General features: G+C 43.3%; 2 protein-coding genes across 3 annotated transcripts; both read right to left on the bottom strand.

Moving 5' to 3' along the window:
• Window positions 1-3,763: 3,763 nt before the first annotated feature.
• ptger3 (prostaglandin E receptor 3 (subtype EP3)) lies at window positions 3,764-10,294 on the bottom strand. The gene is made up of 2 exons (XM_076022656.1): window positions 9,082-10,294; window positions 3,764-8,203 (listed from the first exon to the last, which is right to left on the bottom strand). Exons 1-2 carry the CDS (start codon window positions 9,958-9,960, stop codon window positions 7,877-7,879), a joined length of 1,206 nt encoding a protein of 401 aa, XP_075878771.1. The 5' UTR covers window positions 9,961-10,294; the 3' UTR covers window positions 3,764-7,876.
• A 2,423-nt stretch (window positions 10,295-12,717) lies between these two features.
• Window positions 12,718-18,185, bottom strand: zranb2 (zinc finger, RAN-binding domain containing 2). Of its 2 annotated transcripts, XM_076022655.1 has the most exons (10): window positions 18,031-18,185; window positions 17,337-17,389; window positions 17,140-17,248; window positions 16,648-16,730; window positions 16,498-16,574; window positions 16,241-16,384; window positions 15,963-16,126; window positions 14,476-14,535; window positions 13,844-13,993; window positions 12,718-13,627 (listed from the first exon to the last, which is right to left on the bottom strand). In XM_076022655.1, the coding sequence occupies exons 1-10, from the start codon at window positions 18,084-18,086 to the stop codon at window positions 13,570-13,572; spliced, it is 954 nt and encodes a 317-aa protein (XP_075878770.1). In that variant the 5' UTR covers window positions 18,087-18,185; the 3' UTR covers window positions 12,718-13,569. The 2 variants fall into 2 exon arrangements, with proteins under 2 accessions (XP_075878770.1, XP_075878769.1); XM_076022654.1 differs by having other exon boundaries at window positions 12,718-13,993.
• Between the last annotated feature and the right edge of the window lie 1,975 nt (window positions 18,186-20,160).

Here is a 20,160-nt window from a genome sequence, read left to right as displayed (position 1 = left end):
GTCAGCACGGCCAAGGACTGTTTCTGCATTCTGAGCACGGACGCCCACGTTCGTCTGCCTCTGACTAGCAAGCCAAGGATCGGGGGAGTCACCTCGCAAGGCAGCGGGACACAAGCGTTCGTCTCCATTCTCTGCATTCCAAACCGGCTCGGTTCTCTTTTGGGTGTAACATTAGCAGTTCGCAAACAGCCGCAAGTTGTCCGTCAAAGTCAAAGAAGAGAGAATTGAGGAGGCTGCTGCATTTCGACATTCACAGAAGAGCCACCGCTGGTGCGGCAGCCTTTTCGTGTTTGAAAATGACTTTGCAAAAGTTGAGTGAAACACTGTGGCGCATCACAACTTTCATCCCTTGATCCTTGAGCTTCAGCCAAGTATTTCACTGCCATGCTTTCAAAGCAACAGACAAAGAACTTTGACAAAGACAGCATTGAAGACTTTGCTTGGCATTGAGAAAAAAAAACTTGGCACTGAAAAATAATCTGTGAAACTGAAAAAGGAACTTTGGCTTTGGAGAAGCCAAATTAATCAATACAAAAATAATTAATTAGAAGATAAATATAGTGTCTCAATTGGAGACCTACACGCAGAATCTATCTATATAATCCTTGGATGATGATCCACTTCATCTGACTCGAATTTCAAATTCTCTCAACTTCATCAACATGGTCCTGTCTTTTCCAGTAAGACAAATTCTGCGTGGCACTTGTCACCATCTTTGGAGGGGAAAGACATTAACCAGGTTTGGAATAGTTTCATTCTCCCTCTCATCCTGATGATGACAGCAGCTGAAACGCCAATATGGGCAAAGTGCTCCAATGAAGATGTATGCGGTTGCATTTGTGCCCATTAGTGCTGCTGCTGCATCATAAAAGCGGATGAAATTCTATTATTTCCAAAGCCACTTACGAGACGGTGTCTGCCTCACCCTGACACCCAGCACCGTGGACCAACATTTTATTTGACGTGGCTTTTGTACATTTTAAACATGTGTCAGTTTGGGGTTGAATGCACAACTCTTAACACCGTCTCCCTTACACGTGTTGCTTAAATGCATTTTAGCCATTGTTCTCTCAAGCCTAAAAAAAACCTTGAAACGTAATTTCCTCTGTTCAGTTTGCTTCGACCAAACTCAACCGGGGAAATGCACTGATTTGTTGTTACGTTCTCTACGGGAAATGCTCAATCATCAACATGCAAATGTAGTTCAAGAGGACCGATCGATTGCAAACCGCGTTAAGTCCATACATCAGGGAGAAGTGATTGATTATTGAAGGCTTTGCCTTTGAACTGGCTGTACCTTTGCATTTGAGTGAGCACGACAAACCACTGGATCAGTTGGCACATATAAGTATTAAAATTGAGTCATGTGATTGTGACAATGGCAGTATTACCGTACTGGTTGATGCAAGGCTCTTTGGTTTTACTATTAATACCACTCACTAACTGCTACTGAAAAAATCCACTTTCCCCCAGCGGAAGCAGTACAAGCAGCAGCGTTTCCACAGAAATAAACTGTGTCTTCAACACAGGGTGATTGTATTTCCTGAGAGGAATCAAGTGAGGAAAATATTTTTACAGTAAGTCTCCGAGCTAGCGGGCCAACTATTGACACTAAGAGGGTGAAGAAAATCCAAGCTGAGCCGCTTCACTGCTTGTTTGGCTTTGCACTTATATCGATGTTGCAGGAAACAAGATTATAAAAAGATTCATAGACAAGCTGCTAAAAAGGCAAACAAAAGGCTTTGAAGCATCACCTTAGCAAGGCAATACAAAGCATCTCTGGTTTGGCGCACAAGATAAGTAAAGTGTTTGTCCTCTAAAGAATCACTTCATCAGAATGGCTGTTGTTTTTGTTTTGGCTTGTTCGGAAAGACAAATTATATTTTCATCTTTTTTTTGTTCTCTAAGGTTGGAGATTTTTGCCCACTTCTCTTAAATGAAAAAGTTAAACACATTTTCAGGTCAATGCAGCTGCTAGATATTGAAGGACCTTTGGCCCTCTCTTAGATTAAACACAAAGAACAGAAAGGGTTGGAAACATACAGAGAAAAGATTCAGGCCCCTAAAATATAAAAACAACAGCTGCTGGTGAGCAGTAGATAATCAGGAAATAATCCAAAGAAGCAAATTTATCACGCAATTTTATGAAAGTGCCAAAAACAACTGAGCAGGAGGTTGGAAACACTGGCAGGACTGTGAGGCAGGCAGGTAAAACAGCAAGCGGGTGAAACCAATGATGAGGGCCAAAGGGGGTGAGAAGAGAAAAAAGGCAAATGGACTGAGGTGCTGCGTGGTACCTTCAAAGTAAAACAGGAAATGAACCACAACTCCAAGCCAAACTACAACACAACAAAAACTTGTTAGCACAATCCACTCAACGCTGCTTCACAATCGATATATTCTGATGCTGAAACAGCGCAACTCCTGCCAACGTGACACTGTTTCAGTAAATGAATACATTTTTTGTGATGAAAGTAGTTGTTCTGCTCAGGCTTTCAACTCTTTTGACACTACGCACGGATTGAATTAAAGCCTCAGAAAAGCTGCTCAATTGTTTCAACCCCTTTTTCTACATTTGTCTGGTAAATGAAAATCTCATAGAGGCTGCAGCACTACTATCGATCGGTGAGGAACAGTCTATTTTTCCCTCCCCCGCTGCTCCTCCGTGTATTTACAGCTTCATTAGTTTGTGTTTTGACGCTGCAGGGCGACACGCTGATCGCCGTCTCACAACGACTCGCCACAATTTTCCACCGCGTTAATAAAAATGCGTAAATCTCGAAATGATTAAAGGGCCAAGAGGTGAGGCATGAATCATATGTGCACATGTACATGGTGTTAACATGTTTTGCATATGCTTTCCCTCACATCCTCATTGTCATTCATCCAGAGCCTCACCAGCGGCCCCAGCATCCTGTTCAGAGCTCCAGTGCTGAATGTTTCCCCTCAGCAATCCTCATATTCAGAAACCCCACAGGATCTGCATCGTATCTCAAGCCAGTTTGGATGGAAAAGCTTTGGTGACCGTGAAGTGTGAAGTACAGCATGAGATGGATAAACATCTTGTTAGAGGAGCTATGTTCTTTTCCAGCAGGGTGAGTTGGTCCATTAGCCCTTGGCCAGATAAACTACAATATGTCAGACGTTGGCGATGATAAAGTCTACCACACAACACTCACCAACATTAGCAAGCTAGTGTCTTACTTTGGAACAAACCAATGATACAAGGGAATCTTTGTTATCCCCAAAGGACAATTAGTTCTGGAGCCTTTGGCCCGGTGACTTGGACCTCAATATAAACGGTGATGACGGATAGATGGACGGATGTAAAAATGGATTGGTAGATGGATAAAAGGGGCAGATAGATTGTTGCAATTTAAAAAGATCATAGGCAGAGAATTCATGGACAAAAGCTCACGCTAAAGTTGTGTCCGTTCCAGCAGAAACAAACCAAAGTGTTCCAATTTATTTTTATTGGATTTGGCTTTTCGTGCAGCCTTCCACACTGCTTCATCCACGTCCAACTTCTCCCTCCTCAGGTTTTTTGGCTTTTGCAAAAGTGAAAATATTAAACCCTTGATTAATGAATTCAAGATACAGCTGTTAAAGCTCCACATCAGGCTCCACGTTATTGCACATACAAACCATTTATTCCATTGGCTTTTATTCATGGAAAAGGGTAAAGTAGTTAATGCATTCATTAATAGTGTGACTATCTTTGAATGAAACCATTGTGTTTAATGATGGAACCACTCAGCGCTGAATTAGCATTGTTCCATTTATTGTTTCAGAGAAATCACATAGCCCACATAGCAAACAGCAGAAGCCCTGACATGCTTTGAAACAAACCCGCCACAAATCAACAACAACCACTTCTTTCTCATCTTAACAGCAACTTTGGAATAAAACAAGAACTGACAGGCTTTAGCTTGGTGCTGCAGTCCAGTTGTATCCAACTGCTGTTTTTTTTCTTGTGGGAACAACACAACAGCCGTTATTTGCCTTCACCTTGCAATGGAGTATAGGCAAACAAAGCAGCAATGCGCAGTGCACTGTGAAGTTTTACAGGAAAAAGTCACATTCTTCAGCTTGTTTTGTTTTTTGTTTTTTTAATACTGCATGCCTCAGTACATGAGTACAGAGGGGATGAACCAAGTGCATCTGTCACCTCTCAGTCATATGCTGGAAATGTGAAAATGTTAACCATAGTCACAATATCCCAGCAAAAAGCAGATTTCAAAGCAACACTACTGTAAAATGTATCAGCGGTGCGTGTTGTCCAAGTCAAGCGGAGGACAAGAACATAAAATACCAGAAGTTTCTCTTTGACAGGCACCTAATCTTGGCACAGTGTTGCGTAAACCTTATCTACACAATAGCGATGTCACAAGAAAGAGCGCAGTGCCGCGACATTTACAGCATTCCTGCCCTGCCGTGCCTGGCAGAGTGGCGATAGCCCTCATCTGAGAATCGAGTCTCAGAGTTGTTGTAGAGGCACGATGTCCCCTGAGACAACAGGATGGACGAGTTCACTTTCATGACTGGGTTCATGACGAGGTCCATTGCACTTCACCAATGCTTTAAATCGCAGTTGGTGAAGGGACACTAGTTGCACTGCCTTCTGGCTTTGACGTTCATGTACCTTCCTTGACGTAAAGCTGATGATGGATTTTCTTTCATGGATTATTATTATTGTTATTGACTTGTCCAGAGTGTCACCTTGCCTTCGCCCCCTGACATTTGGGATTGACCTCTAACAGATCCACACAACCCTGAGTGCAGGAGTAAGTGGGTATAGAAGATGGATGAGTCTATTATTATTATTATTATTATTATTATTATTATTATTATTATTATTATTATTATTATTATTATCATTATTATTTTAAACCCAGCCTTGAAATGTGATCTTTATATAATTAATTTTGTTTAACCAAGCCTTAAGACATGACCTTGGTGGCACTTCCAGAAGGAGTCAGAGGCTCTATATGAATCATATCAGTGCGGCGTGCAACATGTCAACTCACAGGTCCAGTTGGTTTTCCAGATAACAGACAAGGGCCTGAAACAAGCTGAGGGACAAAGAGAGGTGAAAGGTTCTCTATGACATCCAATACAAGTTCTGAAAGAATTTTGAACTAAATGTCCTAATCAGTTGCGGTCAAAATGGAACATTTGTATAAAAAACAAAACAAACAAAAAAACCCACAATGCTTTTAGTGCTGAAAGCGCACAGAACACAAATACGAGCATTTAAATATCAAAGTGTAAATCTTACAGCATCATTAAGTCCTCAGCTTTGGGGAGAACTGCTGAATCATTTCCATTCATTAGCGACCAGGCCAAGAGAGACGCAAGTCAGCTGGCAGCACTGGAAGCTTCTGAATGCATGAAGTCTGTTTGGTATCATTATGTAATTACACACCCCCTTCCGTGCTCCTGCTGGACTCTCATCTGTTGCAGCTGCCATCTGAAAAGCCGAGCCGAGCCAAGGCCATCCAGACCTTTGAGCAACCCAGCACAGGGGTCGTGACTGCATTCATCAAGACGGTTCCACAAAAGGACTCAGGGTAATATGAAGATAAATTGGATAGTTGTCTGCAGAAAGAAAAATGGAGCCTGTGACATATCTCTTCAGGAGGCAAGAAATAAGTTATATTAAAGTCTCAATGGATGATTTGCAAGTAAGCCACCATGTTTAAAAATGAAAACGTTCTCTTTCCTGAGTGCACACTGCCAATTGGTAACTTCTCAAGGGAAAACCAAGCATAATTTTCATTCTCTTTTTTTCCCCACTGTGGGTGTCATGACAGAAAACAGAAACAGTTGTGCCACCATTAACAGGTGGGAGTAGGAAAAGGAAACTGATGAGATGAATTCACTGTCACAACACCTCGTCTCGAAAATAGAAACACTGCTGGAGGGGCATGGATTGAACGACAGATGTTTCTCAGGGTCTAACATATGCTCGGAACAAGAGCTCATAATGAAAAGCTTCACGAGTCCGGTGTTCATTAGCTCGAACGCCCCTATGTGTCAGCCAGGGAGCACTTAGCTGACGTTATTTTTATACATTAACAGCCGAGGTGAATGTTGGCGTCGCTGCACTTTTACGAGTGGCAATAAACTTGAAGACAATTCAACCAAATTGATAGTTTTCTGTGCAACATGCAGCTGAAAATAGGTTTAGATTGATTCTTTTTTTTTTTTGTTCTTGTTAAGAGGACTGGTTTTTACAATGTGAATCTTTTACATCTATTTTCCATCACAGTTGAAAGGCATAAAGCAAGACCGGGCCGACACCCTGCAGGTCACCATGGCAGCCAACATGTCCGTCCTTGAGGTGCCTTCTGCCGAGAAGCAGGAGTGAGAGATTTACAACGTGCACAGTGGTGACACGTGCGGACACGGCCGAACCCTGATTCAGAAAAGGCCGCACAAGTAAGGAGAGAGTAAGTAGGAGTAACTAGAAGAAAATGTGAAATGAAGTAATTTGACGGCATCTTTCCAACTGGTTTGGAGCTTTGCAGACTAAATACAAAATCACTAATGTGGCATAAGAAGGAAAAGGGTTAGCCTCTGTTTGTTTGTTTGCTTGTTTTTTGCTTCAGTGTCGTGGAAAGAAAAACACTTCACAGCTGAGCACCTTTGACTGAGCACCATCATTTACTTTCATCTCGATGCAGAGCGACAAGGTTGCACCAAAAGGCAAACAAAACACTGAGGGACAAACTCACGAGCTGTTTTTGATCAAAAACAGTCCTTTCAAGGGGTACTAGGCAATTTTCATCGGTGTAAGGAAATCAGAAATGTGCAGCTCTAGTGGTGTAGTTTCATCGGGGTCAGAGCGTCACTTCACACTCTGCCTGTTGATCTCTACTCCTTTCCATCCTCTTGTTCACAAAGTCGGGTGTGTCAGCGGACGTGAATATCCGCCTCCAGCTGCCCGTCGGAACAGTTGCCCTACCACCGCTATAAAGACAAGAAGCAATTTTAACTGACTTTGGAAAAATTAAACATCGTCACGTTCTCGAGGGAGGGGGTGGAGCAATGGAGATGAGAGGAGCGTAAGGAGGCGGGGCCCCAAAGAGTATCTCTGTTTTGGTTTACAAGCTGTTCTGAGCTGCACTCTCAGGCAAAAAAAACCAAAACCAAAACAAACACTTAAGGCCCCTTTAAAGGTGGCTTGAAACTTAAAAAAAAACAAAAAAAAACAGCATAAATATTTGTGCATGACATTACCAACGCATACAAACTAAAGAGGAGAAGCGTCGAGAAAACGTTCACATTTTAAGTGCTGGCTGCTTGCTGAAGGAACACCACGGACAAGCAAAATTCTTAAATACACACACAACATTCTTACAATAAACAAATTACTCCTGTTTAAGGTGGACATCTGTCCGCTGAATGAATGCCCATCCACAGTTATTACATTTTGTGTCAGTTATGGCAAAGCTATATACAAAAATTGATTTACAACATTTACAAACCTGTTTCTATTTTAGTTCCAACAACTCGGTTCAATACACAAACGAAGACAAAGTCAAGAGATTCTCCACATCCATAAGATTTAGAGTTGCGTACATAATTCCTTGGCCCAATATGTCTTATTGGTAGTGAAAACTTAGTATGGCGTTTTCAGTCTGCTGCTGGCCAGAGGGTGACACTGTCATGCATCCACATGCTGGTTTTGGTGACTCTGAACGAGCTCTCAGCAAAACAAGCTGCACTCAGATCAGAGCAGGCTGGCACTGTATCCGTTTGTGGTGGAGAAAATTCACTTTTCTTCCTTCTGACAACACGTGCGTTTTGCCACTTGAATCGGGCCGGGCTTCAAAGTCAGAGGAATTATAGATGCTCATGTCAATGGCTGGACTTAGCTGCTCTGCGCTTTGCGGAGGCCCTCATCCTCTTGGTTCTGCTTTTTCAGAGGGTCCAAGACCACCTGGGTGTCCTTCCGGTCCTTGATGGAGCAATTGGACACGGCGTTGGCCACGATGCAGAACTTGCGCAGGAAGATCTCCCTCAGGAGCAGGTAGACCCAGGGGTCCAGGATCTGGTTGAGGGAGGCCATGCGGATGGCCGTGAGGAAAAAGTTACAGTCCAGGTGGGTGTCCTTGCCGGGGCCGCGGCCTGAGGGCAGCACCGTTGAGTTGCACTGGTGGGAGGACACTTGAGAGGAGATCATCTTTATCATGAGAGCCTGGGGAGAGAGGGGCAGCCCCATCAGAGGTGTGTCAGAGAAGAACCACCACAGAACATTAAAGGCCTCATGTGATACAAAATCCTCCTCACCAGTGTTGTCCAACTACAATAAGTGCTTGTCAGTGAACCTGCCACAAATGAGAAACTTAAGAAGCAAATTCAGAATCTGATTTTTTTTTTTTATGTGTGCTTAAGGCATAGTTCTGTAATCCTTCCTTTGTGATGTCACAAAGGGCACTGACGCCTCAGCGATACCTCTACCACCGGCTACTGACGACAGTGCTGCGAGTCTCTTCCTTCAAAATATGGAGGAGGGAAGTCTGTTTGTATGGGGCTGCAAACACAGGGCTAAACATTTTCTGTACAGCTGTGGGGTTTTTGGATCATTGATCTTGAAAAAAAAGACAACTTCTATCATTAAGGACGTTTAAACTAAACATTCATTAGTGAGACAATAAAATGGATGTAATTTGACACGGGTGCAGAGTTTACGCAATCTAAAACTCGATGTTGTCAAACCACCTGTAGAAAGCACAACTCTCTCCCTCAGAGTGGCGGTCAGTGTCAGTGCTGCGGCTTCTATTTATATCCCTGGTGGGACTTTTTAATATCTGACCGACAATGCATGATCTCATAGCAGAGAGAGCAGACCCCCAGAACAGGACCCTGCTAAGTAGATTGCTCCGTAATGGAAAGGAGCCTTTTCAGGGGAATTTTCCATGACAGCGCGTTCATGCGGACAGCGTGATCCACCTTTGACTTGTGTTGAGCGTAAACAAGAGGATGAAATAGATAACAAAAACACACATCATAACCATCATGTTTACTGGCTGAAGCAGGAGAGGCTGCAGCGGCCTGATAAAATCGAAAACGTACCAGCAGGGGGGACCAGCATACGAGCAGGACGCACATGATCCCCAGCAGCTGGATGACGGTCTCGGTGGTGAGCCGCTCCCACTGCTTGGAGGAGTGGGACGCGCCGGACTTGGTCTTGCAGCGCATCACTAGTCCCCGGATGGTGAGGACGTTGCAGGAAACCGTGACGAGCAGCGAAAAGATGCCCAGGCCGGCGAACGTGGTGGCGAAGAACATGTTCCCGGGGACCTCGGTGTCTCCTGTGCTGATGAAGCACCAGGTGCCCGGCCACTGGCGCGTATACTTCCCGACCCCCGCGATGGGCAGCAGCGCGAAGAGCAGCACCAGGCACCATATGACGGCCAAGGTCTGCTTGGTCACGCTGGTTCTCATGTGGTTGGAGTACCAGTGCGGGTTCGTCACGGCCATGGCCCGCTCGACGGCCATGGCGCTGGCCATGAAGAGCGCGCACAGGCCGAAAGTGGTCATGCACACGCCGAAGAAGGCGCACAGGTAGCCGGAAGAGTCGACGCGCTCCCACATCAGTCCGGCCCGGTAGACCGAGATCACGATCGGACTCGTCAAAAGCTGGCCGAACAGGTCCGTCAGGGCCAGCGAGCCGATGCAGAGCAGGAACGACTTCTTCCTCTTGTTCTCCTTCTTCTTGTACGAGACGTAGACCGTGACGAGCGCCAGAGTGTTGCCCACCATCCCGGTGATCATCATGGTGATGGGGAACCCCACGGACACGGACCTGCAGCTCCTGGTGCCGTTGCTCTCCCGCGCTGACCTGGAGACGTTGGCGTTCAGCATCACTCCCGCGGTGCCCTGGTGATCACACTCATCGTTCCAAAAGGGTAAACCCGTGCGCGGTGGCAGAGCCGTGCGTGTGTCCGGCATCCTGCCTGCGCGGCGAGTGTTGCGAGATTGGAAGCGGTGCGCCTGAGCGCAGCTGCTACTTTACGCACTGGAGGCGGGACTACTGACAAGAGCGCACAGAGCAGGGAAGGAGCTGAGCCAGCTTGTGGGTTCACTTATAACTAACTCTGTATATCATAGGCCGGCTGAGTAGAAAGCATGAGCTGGGCGTGCAACAGTGTAGTGTAATAGGTTTAATTTCAAAACAAAAGAAAAAAATAATACAAACTTGTCCTAACGTCTCAGTGAGGAAAGCATCACAAACCCAGCCACACTCAATTCAGTCTGAGAGTGACTGGAGCTCCACTTTTGGGTGGCTTTCAAGTGTGGAGTTTGCATGTTCTTCCTGTGTCTGTGTGGGTTCTGTCCGGGTTCTCCAGCTTCCTCGTACAGTCCAAAAACCTGCATGTGAGGTGAATTGGTAACTCTAAATTGACTGTAGGTGTGTGCGCGTGTGAATTGTTGTTTGTCTTTGTTTGTCTCTCCATGTGGCCCTGGAATGAACTGACTTGTCCAGGGTGTTTGCCCTATCACAGTGACTGTTGGCATAGGCTCCCTATCACTGTTGGCATAGGCTCCAACAGGCCCCCACAACCCTGAGTGCAGGAGAAAACAGGCCTTGATAAAAGATAATAGGTGACAAATCATCACACGACAAAATTATAAATTACTAACCACCACCTCAAAAAGGAAGAGTGTCTCCAATCCTCCCAGACTGCTACAAAATGTTAGTGGCAAATTTTGCATTATATTTTCTGCTGCATGGAAATGCAGGTGTAATCATAGCCGTGAAGATTTTCAATATTCAGTGTTACACTGTAACAGCACAACCTGGGATGTGATATTGCCCTTGTAAAACAGTTATTGAGGCCAGGCACTCACATTGAAAAAAAAAAATCATTCCTGTTTGTTCTCAATAATCAAAATATTATCTGCTATTAGAAGTAGTTACACTGATTACTGTAATACACTGACGGTTAATTGTGACGAGAACACAGGCTGCAGTGTGTCTCGTTCATTTTTAATGAGACCGACCCCTTGTGGTTCAGCATGACTGTGGTGCCAGAAATGACTGTGGACTTCTTAATTTAGTTTCTTTTGGCACAACATATTATGAATCCATCCGCCTGAAGTCATGGGTGGTTTAACTGCATGGCAGTCCACATCTTGCTGTGTCTGCCTTCTGGAGACCTTCTGACACGATCTTGAACAGCAAATTACACAACAAAGTATAAAATACATGGTAGATATTATTTTGCAAAAAAAATAAATAAATAAAGAAGTTAAATCCCGCTGTGACTGTGGAGCAATAGAAGTCGTAGAAAATGGATGAAAGAAATTAAAAATAAAATGTAGTAGGTAAATAAAGGATTTGTTGACTATAAGTCTTTAATTTTGTCATATGAATTTAAAAAAAAAAGAAAAGAAAAAGAAAATAGTTGACCTTTCCCTATGCCCTTAAGTAGTCACTGTCCAACACCACAGTAGCAATAGTAACCGTGTGGGGAAGGTTATCTCTCTTGACAGATTCAGTGGCTTAGCTTGCGAAATTTCAGCTGGAGCGGGGTTACTGTTCAAACAATTGTAAACAAAGGCACACCTTTCATTTAGTATACTTTACTATTTATAATTATAAGCTTTTATAAATAAAAAGTGGCACGTTTAATGCCCCCCCCCCTCCCTAACCTTTCAATTTCAAATTCAGTTTAAAGTGATTGGAACACCCGTAAGGCGGAGTGATACACTAAAGTTAAGACACAACGTTCCGAAGCTGTTGTATTCAGGGAAAACCTCATGTTGATTCAGAGAACTCGGTCGAAACCTTTGACAGCAGCGTCAATGACATTTCATTCAAAAAGAGAAAGCCCTTTTGTAGCGGGAAAATGTAAAGTAGCTATCTATTTCCGGTCAAAAGACGGGTGACGCGTTTATTTAGTTATTCTTTAGGCAAAACTTTTCTCTGATTAACTGTCCACTTGTTTCGCTCGCCGAGTGACACGTTGCACCACCAAAGAAGAGCTTCAGCTTAGAAGTGGGGTTAAAAATGGATTATCTTTGAATCCATGTTTGGAAGGTTGGCCTGAACCTTCAGGCAAATCGGTTTGTGTACCGAATAATTACGTTTTTCAAGTGTCGGAAGACAAAAAGTGATCGCGGTTCATTACATTCATCACGGCCTGGCATCAAGTGCCACCTGTAGGCCGGAAGTAGAACTGCGCCGATCGGAAATTGGATTTTTATGCGCCAGGTTGTAAAAGCGAACTCAAATTAGCTCCCACTAACACGTCAACCACCCATGTTAGCACTAAAATGTGATTCCATCACCGCGAGTTTGCTCTTTTCAGTTAGATAAAGTGAAACGCTGCGATGAACTGGCGACTTGTCCAGGGTGTCACCCTGCCTTCGTCCTAACACAGCTGGGATAGGCTCCAGCAGACCCCCGTGACCCTGAATAGGAAGAAGCGCGTATAGAAGATGAATGAATGAATAAAGTGACACGTATCGATCCATTGAACACTGATTTTTGTGATCTTAGTCGGCACTCAGCTGAATGTTCTTTCACTCAAAATATATGTATAAATAACAATTAAATCAATGGTCGTGTTCAATTATTGGTACAACGGTGATCCTCAAATTTCAGAAACATTTAATAAATAATAGGCTACTGGTATTATTAAATGTATCCAGCGCGTTGGAACCTAAAAAAAAAAAACCAAACAAAACAAAACAGAAAAGATACAATGTTGACAGGTTTTTATTTACACGTGTACATTGGAGTTATTGTAACTAAAAAATAAAAATAAAAAAAATAAACAAAAAACTGCCACATTCTAACATGAATTGGGAGCTGACTGGATCAAACGGAACTGTCCTAATATGGTGCACAAGATTTAAACCTCATTATTATTATTCTCATTTTTTTTTTTTTTTTTTTTACCAAAGTGTGAAAATTAGAGAAAACTAGGTCAGTTTTAAGAAAAAAAGAACTTGAATCTAATTTAAACAATATTGAACTTGTGTAATTACAAGCAATATCAAAAGTAAAATACTTACCTTGAAAACACACAAAAATATTTATTTTAAAAAATAAAGTAAAATAGCCCAAATTCATTGGTACAGACCTAATCCTCTTAACAATTTCACTTTATCTTTTGTTAAAAAATAAAATGTGTATTTCTCAAAAGGAAAATGATTATTTTGCTGAGCTGAAGAAAGTATTTTTTTCTCCTTTGAATCTCTTTACACGAGTAAAATGAACTGTCCTGCCATAAAGGTATTCAGCAAAATGGGTTTAAGATGGGACACAGTCTCTCCAAGGTGCATCTGATTTTCTCAGAGGACCAAACACTTGTTAACTGGACACGTGTAGCTACAAACACTATTCACAGTTTGTGTGTACGTGGATTTAAAACTGTAGCATGTAATGATCTTGGCAGAGAGCGGTCGCCCTGCTGCTGTCTTTTCCGCGGGGGAAAAAGACGTTGATGAAACTGAACATCTTTCAGAAAGGATGTGGTTGATTTTCTTGAAGTATAACATGCACTGGTACCAAAGTTCCTTTTTTATTGTTTTAACACTGTTGATCTATATCTATTTCTTTTTTGAACTGGAACCAGAATTGGAGGATCCAGAAGACTGTCCACGGCCCCTGCAATCACATGAACATCATGGGAAGAAAGCGGGGTTATCAAAACTGGATCTCAACATTTGGATTTGCCTAGTCTAATAATTACTATGACAGAAGCTATAAAAAAAAAAAGGACAACACATGAGAACATGTTGTGTGAATCTGAATTCCCGTAAGCAAGCCAGCAGCTGGCTAACAACAATCAGTGCCATCGTGGTATTCCACAGAAACCCAAACCTTTCGGACGAACGTGATCTAGAACGCCTGCGCTTCCTCCCTCCAGATGAGGACCTGGAGCGGCTGCGCTTCTGTCTCCTCTCGGGTGAGGAGGACGGGGAGCGGGACCTCTTCTGGGGAGAGGAGCCCTTTCCAGACCTGGAGCTGGATCTTTTGGAGGAATAAACCAAGCGCTGAGGTCAGTAAGGTCAAAACACTTTGCCAAGCCTGGGTATTTATCAAGCTTCCCTGCTTTTTTTGTACTATACTAATGTAATTCTTTAGTTGTGGAAGCCTTCGCAGGACCTGCACAACAATTGCACAAACAAAAAAAAAAAGTAGATTTTTAAGATCTTGAGATCTCCTTAATAGGAACTCAGAAAATGTTTATTTTAATTAAATTTAATGATTGCTTAGTGGGCAAGAGACGCCACGCCAGAGAGATGCTTGACAAAGACCCATCAAAGTTTCTAAATGCTAAAACCCTCCGTTGACAGTTTTTAGGACCATCAGGACAACCCGCGGACAACATCTAGGTTCTTAACTGAATTTTGACTTTGTTTTCTTAAACTCTAGACTAAATGCTGTGCCTTGGATCTTTCAGCCCCGCACATACACTCTCTAAGGGAGAGAGTGCATGTCACCTCATTCACCTGGAGTGAGACCTTGAGCGAGAGCCAGATCTGGAACTGGACGAACTGCGAGAGCCGGACCTGCAAGATAAAAACAGAACCTTTCCAATATTTTCTCAACAGCACTGCAGCTCATATAACATGATCCAGGAATCCTAAACCTGAGACACACTTTGCAGAAACAATTCACTTACATGAGTATAACTCTTATCTAATATCAACGTATATGACTATAGAGGCAGCAAACAGAAAGACAACAAAACTGAACACAACACAGATCATTTAAATGGGACAATACAAATGCACTGGCTCCACAGCAGACTATGGCCGCATGCTTCAAATCACCCAACATACATTTGACCCCCCTAAAGCAGCACAGACCGAAAAACAAACAAACATGTATGCAGAAAGGAGAAGCGGGACAGTGAATATTGTCAGATAGCATTCAGCTCATCGTCATAGGTTGAATGAACTGGATGTTTACTAAAACGGCAGCTGATCAGGCATTCTGTACTATTACAAGCTGAACCTCAACACATTACAGAGAGGCTAACCAAATTGTCCAGGTGCCATTTTGTCCTTGGTCGCGTCAACTGCATGAGGTTAACTTTTTTTTTTTTGCACAGCATTGGCTAATTTGCTTTTTTTTTGCTAGTCTATCTGCACGAGCAAAGCTTATGCAGGCGTCCATGCAGAGATGGGTTGTTTTTTTTTTAAATGTAGATGTGGGCAGACAATAAAAAACCCCAAATAAAACTACAACAAAAACATGAAAACACAGAAACAAATACAAGCGACAAACGAGATGTAAACCCATTTTCTCTTGCATGTTACAATAGCCCCTTTCACACAGGCTGCTCAAGGGTGCGTTCAGGCTTATAACTCCTTCATGTCTGAAGGGCAGTTTTGGAAGCATGAACTGATCTGTCAATTCGCTGGTGGCAGCAGCGCTATCAGTGGCTGATCGAGGTCTGTGTCGAAGGGTGTGGTAAAACCACAGTAAAACCGATAGCAGCTAGTAAAGTTGAGAAATGACTGCTGGTGGGAGAGAGAGCGTCATGTCCGTTTATATTCTATGAAAACAAGAATTGCCGACGTGGATGCGTTTCTTGGATACGGACACTGGTGCCGACGTCATTGCACTTCTCAATAGAATGTAGGGAGCTGCGTCAGATGACTTTAAGATACAGCAGTGAGTCGCCTTCGATGGGCTCTAAGCGAAAGAAACGGCTTCTCTTGTCTGTGTGAAAAGGGCTAGTGCCTCCGGTGGAACCAGTGCAAACTGCGCTACCACTTTATCGGTACACCTGATATCGCAGGCATTTCTGTTCTAATGAATTCAGGTTCAAACTGTGGAAAATGGGATGGGAGGAGGGGGGGGGGTGACAGAAGACAAAAACAACGCAACAAAGCAGGACATATAACTGACGTTGATCAGTACGTCATGTGAAGGATCGAGCTGATACTGACATTTTGCCTGGAGTTACCCTTGACCTGTACCCTTTTACCTGGACCTCGACCGAGAACTGGAGCTGGAGGAGCGCGAGGAGGAGCGGGAGCGCGAGGAACCGGAGCGGCTGCCCTTCTTCTTCGCCGGTTTGTCATACTCGTCGCTGGCATCCAGGTCGTACTTTGACAGATCTCCATCTTCATCGTCCTCTTCATCGTCATCCTGCAGGGGTAGGGGGTGGGGGTGGTATGTTTATATATATATGTATTTTTTAACATAACATTGCAACATGTACGTTTGCCGAGTTAAATTTCCAGTGACAGTCACAGCTCTTACATCCAGTTTATATTTGGAGAGGTCGCCGTCATCCTCCTCTTCTTCCTCCTCCTCATCTTTTGCTGCTTCTTTCTTCTCACCACCGTCTTTAGAGGAGGAGGTGCTGCTGACCTTTCCGCGATACTTTTTCTTTTTCCTTCCAAACTATGACATGAAGAAGAAAATCATCAATGAGCTTCCACGATGCAAAAGGGATAAATTCCCCTGGCCGCCACAAAAAACAATTGTCTTAATTATCATTTGAAAGTTAGACTCACTTCATCATATTCACCATCAGATTCCTCCCTTTCAATGTATTCCACATTTTCCCTTTCGTTAAAACCTCCACCGTATCCTGAGAAGCAAACGAGACAATTGATACGCAGAACTACACACAACGCCGACAAACTACAAACTGCGTATCTCACCTGTTCTCTCTTCAAGCTTGGCATACTTAGGTGTGTTACACATGTTGCACTCAGATCTCCTTGCCCAGTTAACGTTTCCACATCTGTAGAAGACCACAGTAATTATTTAATAAAAAGAAATATAAAAAAAATAAAAATCCTTTCCCCCCCAATTATTTAAAAAAACACTTCCATAAATAGAACAGTTTGACATCACGCCACAGAAAAATGTGTATGCATTGCTTTTAATCACAACTAGCTGTCGTGGTAACTGTATCCGATCATAAATATAGATCATGAGATTGTTGTGGTGTCACTGCAACTACGAAAAAAACAATTGGTCAACACCATGACATCAGACCTGCTTTGCTGCAGTGAAGGAGTGAGGCTCTCTTAGCCTTTTAACATGCTTGCCTTCACTCCAAATGTTGCAGCAACAAACAGAAAAACCTTCAACATTCAAGCCAAAAACCAGAGAAATGCAACAGGGCCTTGTTATATGCAAGGACATACGTTTTGCATTGCCAATCATTGGCACTGAAGAGGCCTCGACTCTTCTCAGCCAAGGTTTTCCCAATCTCCGTTCCTCCGGCCTTCATCATCTTGGCTTCTACGGTTTTTTCTGTGGAGTAAAACACAATGGCTTCAGTGCAGCAGACATCATGGAGGAGAGATCACAATTCACGGAAACAATGTTGTGCAGGACTCACCTCTTCCACATCTGTTACAACTAGTTCGTCTGGCAAAGTTCACGTTCCCACACCTGCAAACACATTACACTTAAATAGCTGCAAAGCAAAGGGCTGATTCACGAATATTGAGAAGATCTAAAAAAAACAAACAAAAAAAAACAAGCAAAGTGAATGGCGTCGTTTCATATTATTCCAACTGTGGTTAACGTGAACTCTGTGAGCCAAAGTCCTGCTGCAGCTGTCTTGGACGTCACCTCAGACCATTTCAGAGCAGTTGAGTTGTAACATGATCCTACTGACTACCCAGGTTAGAGTCCAAACCCGTGTCAGCTTGGCTTCCCCAACGTCGTGACCGCCAACAATAGAGAACAGAATCAATTGGTTTGCGGGAGCTAAGTGCAGCTAAGTCAGGCAAAAAAAAAAAAAAAGAAGAAGAAAAGAAAAAAAGGAAGACATTTCAGCAAAAGCTTCTGAACGTCGGCGGTCCATCGTAGATGTATCGCCACGCTGCCCTGTGCCATTCAAGCGTCATGTTGTTGCTCACGACACGCGTCATATCTAAATAAGGTTAAGAAATAGCTCAGCCCAAACAGCACCCACATTGTAGGAGGCCTGGCGCTACGCTAACTGTTAGCGGGACAGGCTAACGAACGCTGCAAACGTTTCTATAAATATATAGTGCAGAAATACATATTATAATTGATGCACATACTTTTTATCGGGACATATCCAGTCCCCGTCGCTCACTCGAAAACTCTTCCCGGACATTTCGCCGCCTCTTAGCTCCGTGGCACCGCGCGCTACGTGCTTCGGCTTGCTCACGAGCCGACGACGACGAGCAACTATTTGTGTTGCGCATGCGCAGGAACACAAAGTAAGGGAACGCTATTAGATCAAAATTAATCAAAACAGCAGACATGCGCATTGACTAAATATGCCTGAATGACACGAACGTCGCAGTACGAAATTGTTTTGGAACTTAAGGATATGGCTGTGTGTTTGGTCTTTGACTGCTGCGTTTTTGGAGACTGGACCTCTTTCTTCACCTTAGAAATACAACATATCTAATGTATAAGACATACAATATAAAATACATACATGATCAGATAAGTAGTGAGAATGGAACATTTTTAAAACCAGCTGCCATGCCCCACTGCAAATGCGATTATTTGAATTTAGTTATCAAGTCATGGACATGATTAACTTGGACGTTATTTTGTACCACGCCCATTGCTTTTGATCCTTCATGTACGCGCTCATCAGACTGGGTTTGTTCTGTTGCAACGCCAGCTTCAGCCACAAGATGGCAGTTAATACTTAGGTTTGTAAATGCACATGCCACTGTATCGATCCCTTCTGTTTTCTCTGGCGAGTTATCGCAAGTGGGCAATGCTAAGGGCTGGCTCCTCTAAATATGAGCGGTGTAAGGACCTGACGTACAAAAACAATGTCGCCGTAGAAGTGCAGAATGTGAGCTTTATGCCCATGGTACACAGGCAACTGACTTCCCGGCACACATGATGATTAGAGTCCTCAACTTAGCACACTTATTTCCGTCAAAATGTCCTTTCCTTTGAAGGTAGCACTAAGTACAAAAGCCTTCCTCCTTCTCTTACTGAATGCTGCAGCCTTGCCGCCTTCAAGTGCAATTTGAATTTGTAGCTCAGGGCAAATCATTGATGTGACCATGTACAATTGTGCAACTCAGTTTGTGGGCCGCACACTCTGCACCCACAAGATGTTTGTCACATCTAACACTGTTGCAGTTATCTCTGTAGCTCCACTCACGTTACAATATCAGTATGTCAGAAGATTACAAATGGAAACGAGCCTTTGTTTTACAATCTGAACATTCTTACCCTTTATTCTTTATTATTACACGGATAGCCCCTTGAGATGTCCCACCTCATTTTATATGTACTAAGGTACCTGATTTGCACTGTTCCTCTTTCATTAAAAAAAGTGTCTGAAGCATCCAGTACAATACGTCATCGCAACATGTTTACGTGTTGCAATGACAATAAAGCAGTCTATCTATCTATCTATCTATCTATCTATCTATCTATGAAACAGGGCGAACATGCAGTTGATCATGCCAACTGTTAGTGGGTTATCCCCAGCCAGAGAGAGCAAGTATGTAAACTTAAAGGCAGAGGTTCCTCCATGTCCTGTACATTATACAATATGTTTAACATTTCCCATGTATGTTCTGTAAACCATCCCATCCTCCCCAGGACAGCCACTTGTACTCCCTTAAAAGGAGACATGTGTGCATTAACATCTGTGTGCATAAAACTGTGATGGTGGAACTGTATCTTTGGAGTTGTTCACATCTGGCCACGCAACCTCCTTTGGGCACAGCTGGGTGCCTGAGCAATGCCTGACTTCTTTTGGGATAAACTTACTTCTATATAATCAAGTCGGTGTCAACAAGGATTCCTTCATCATCATCTACACATCACAGCTGCTGCCTGATAATACACCACATCCTTGTTTATTCCATCTTGTAAAGAAACACATAGTGTGCCCAATTAATTTACATTTCAGTAGCACAACTGTTTTTGGCTGTGTGAGATAAATTTAAGATCAAAAAATGTCTGATTTTCTTTTGCTTTTTTAGAACGAGTGACTCTGACACCAAATATTTATTCTAATCAGCATGTCAAAGATGGTGATGATGATTTGGGGTGAATGAGATGCAGGTAGAAGCTCGCCATATGGTTTGGGAGTGTGAATGCCATTAATGAGATGGAAGCTTTAAGTTTTCTTCTGCCACCTAATGAAGGCTACAATCAGAGCACGCACGGGTTGCTCTTGAATCGTCCTTGCCCCCACAATGCAC

The sequence above is a fragment of the Nelusetta ayraudi genome, unplaced genomic scaffold (assembly GCF_046127955.1).
Source record: "Nelusetta ayraudi isolate G7.1 ecotype Tasmania unplaced genomic scaffold, CSIRO-AGI_Nayr_v1 ptg000013l, whole genome shotgun sequence".
NCBI lineage: Eukaryota > Metazoa > Chordata > Actinopteri > Tetraodontiformes > Monacanthidae > Nelusetta > Nelusetta ayraudi.
This window is presented reverse-complemented; position numbering and strand designations above follow the sequence as displayed.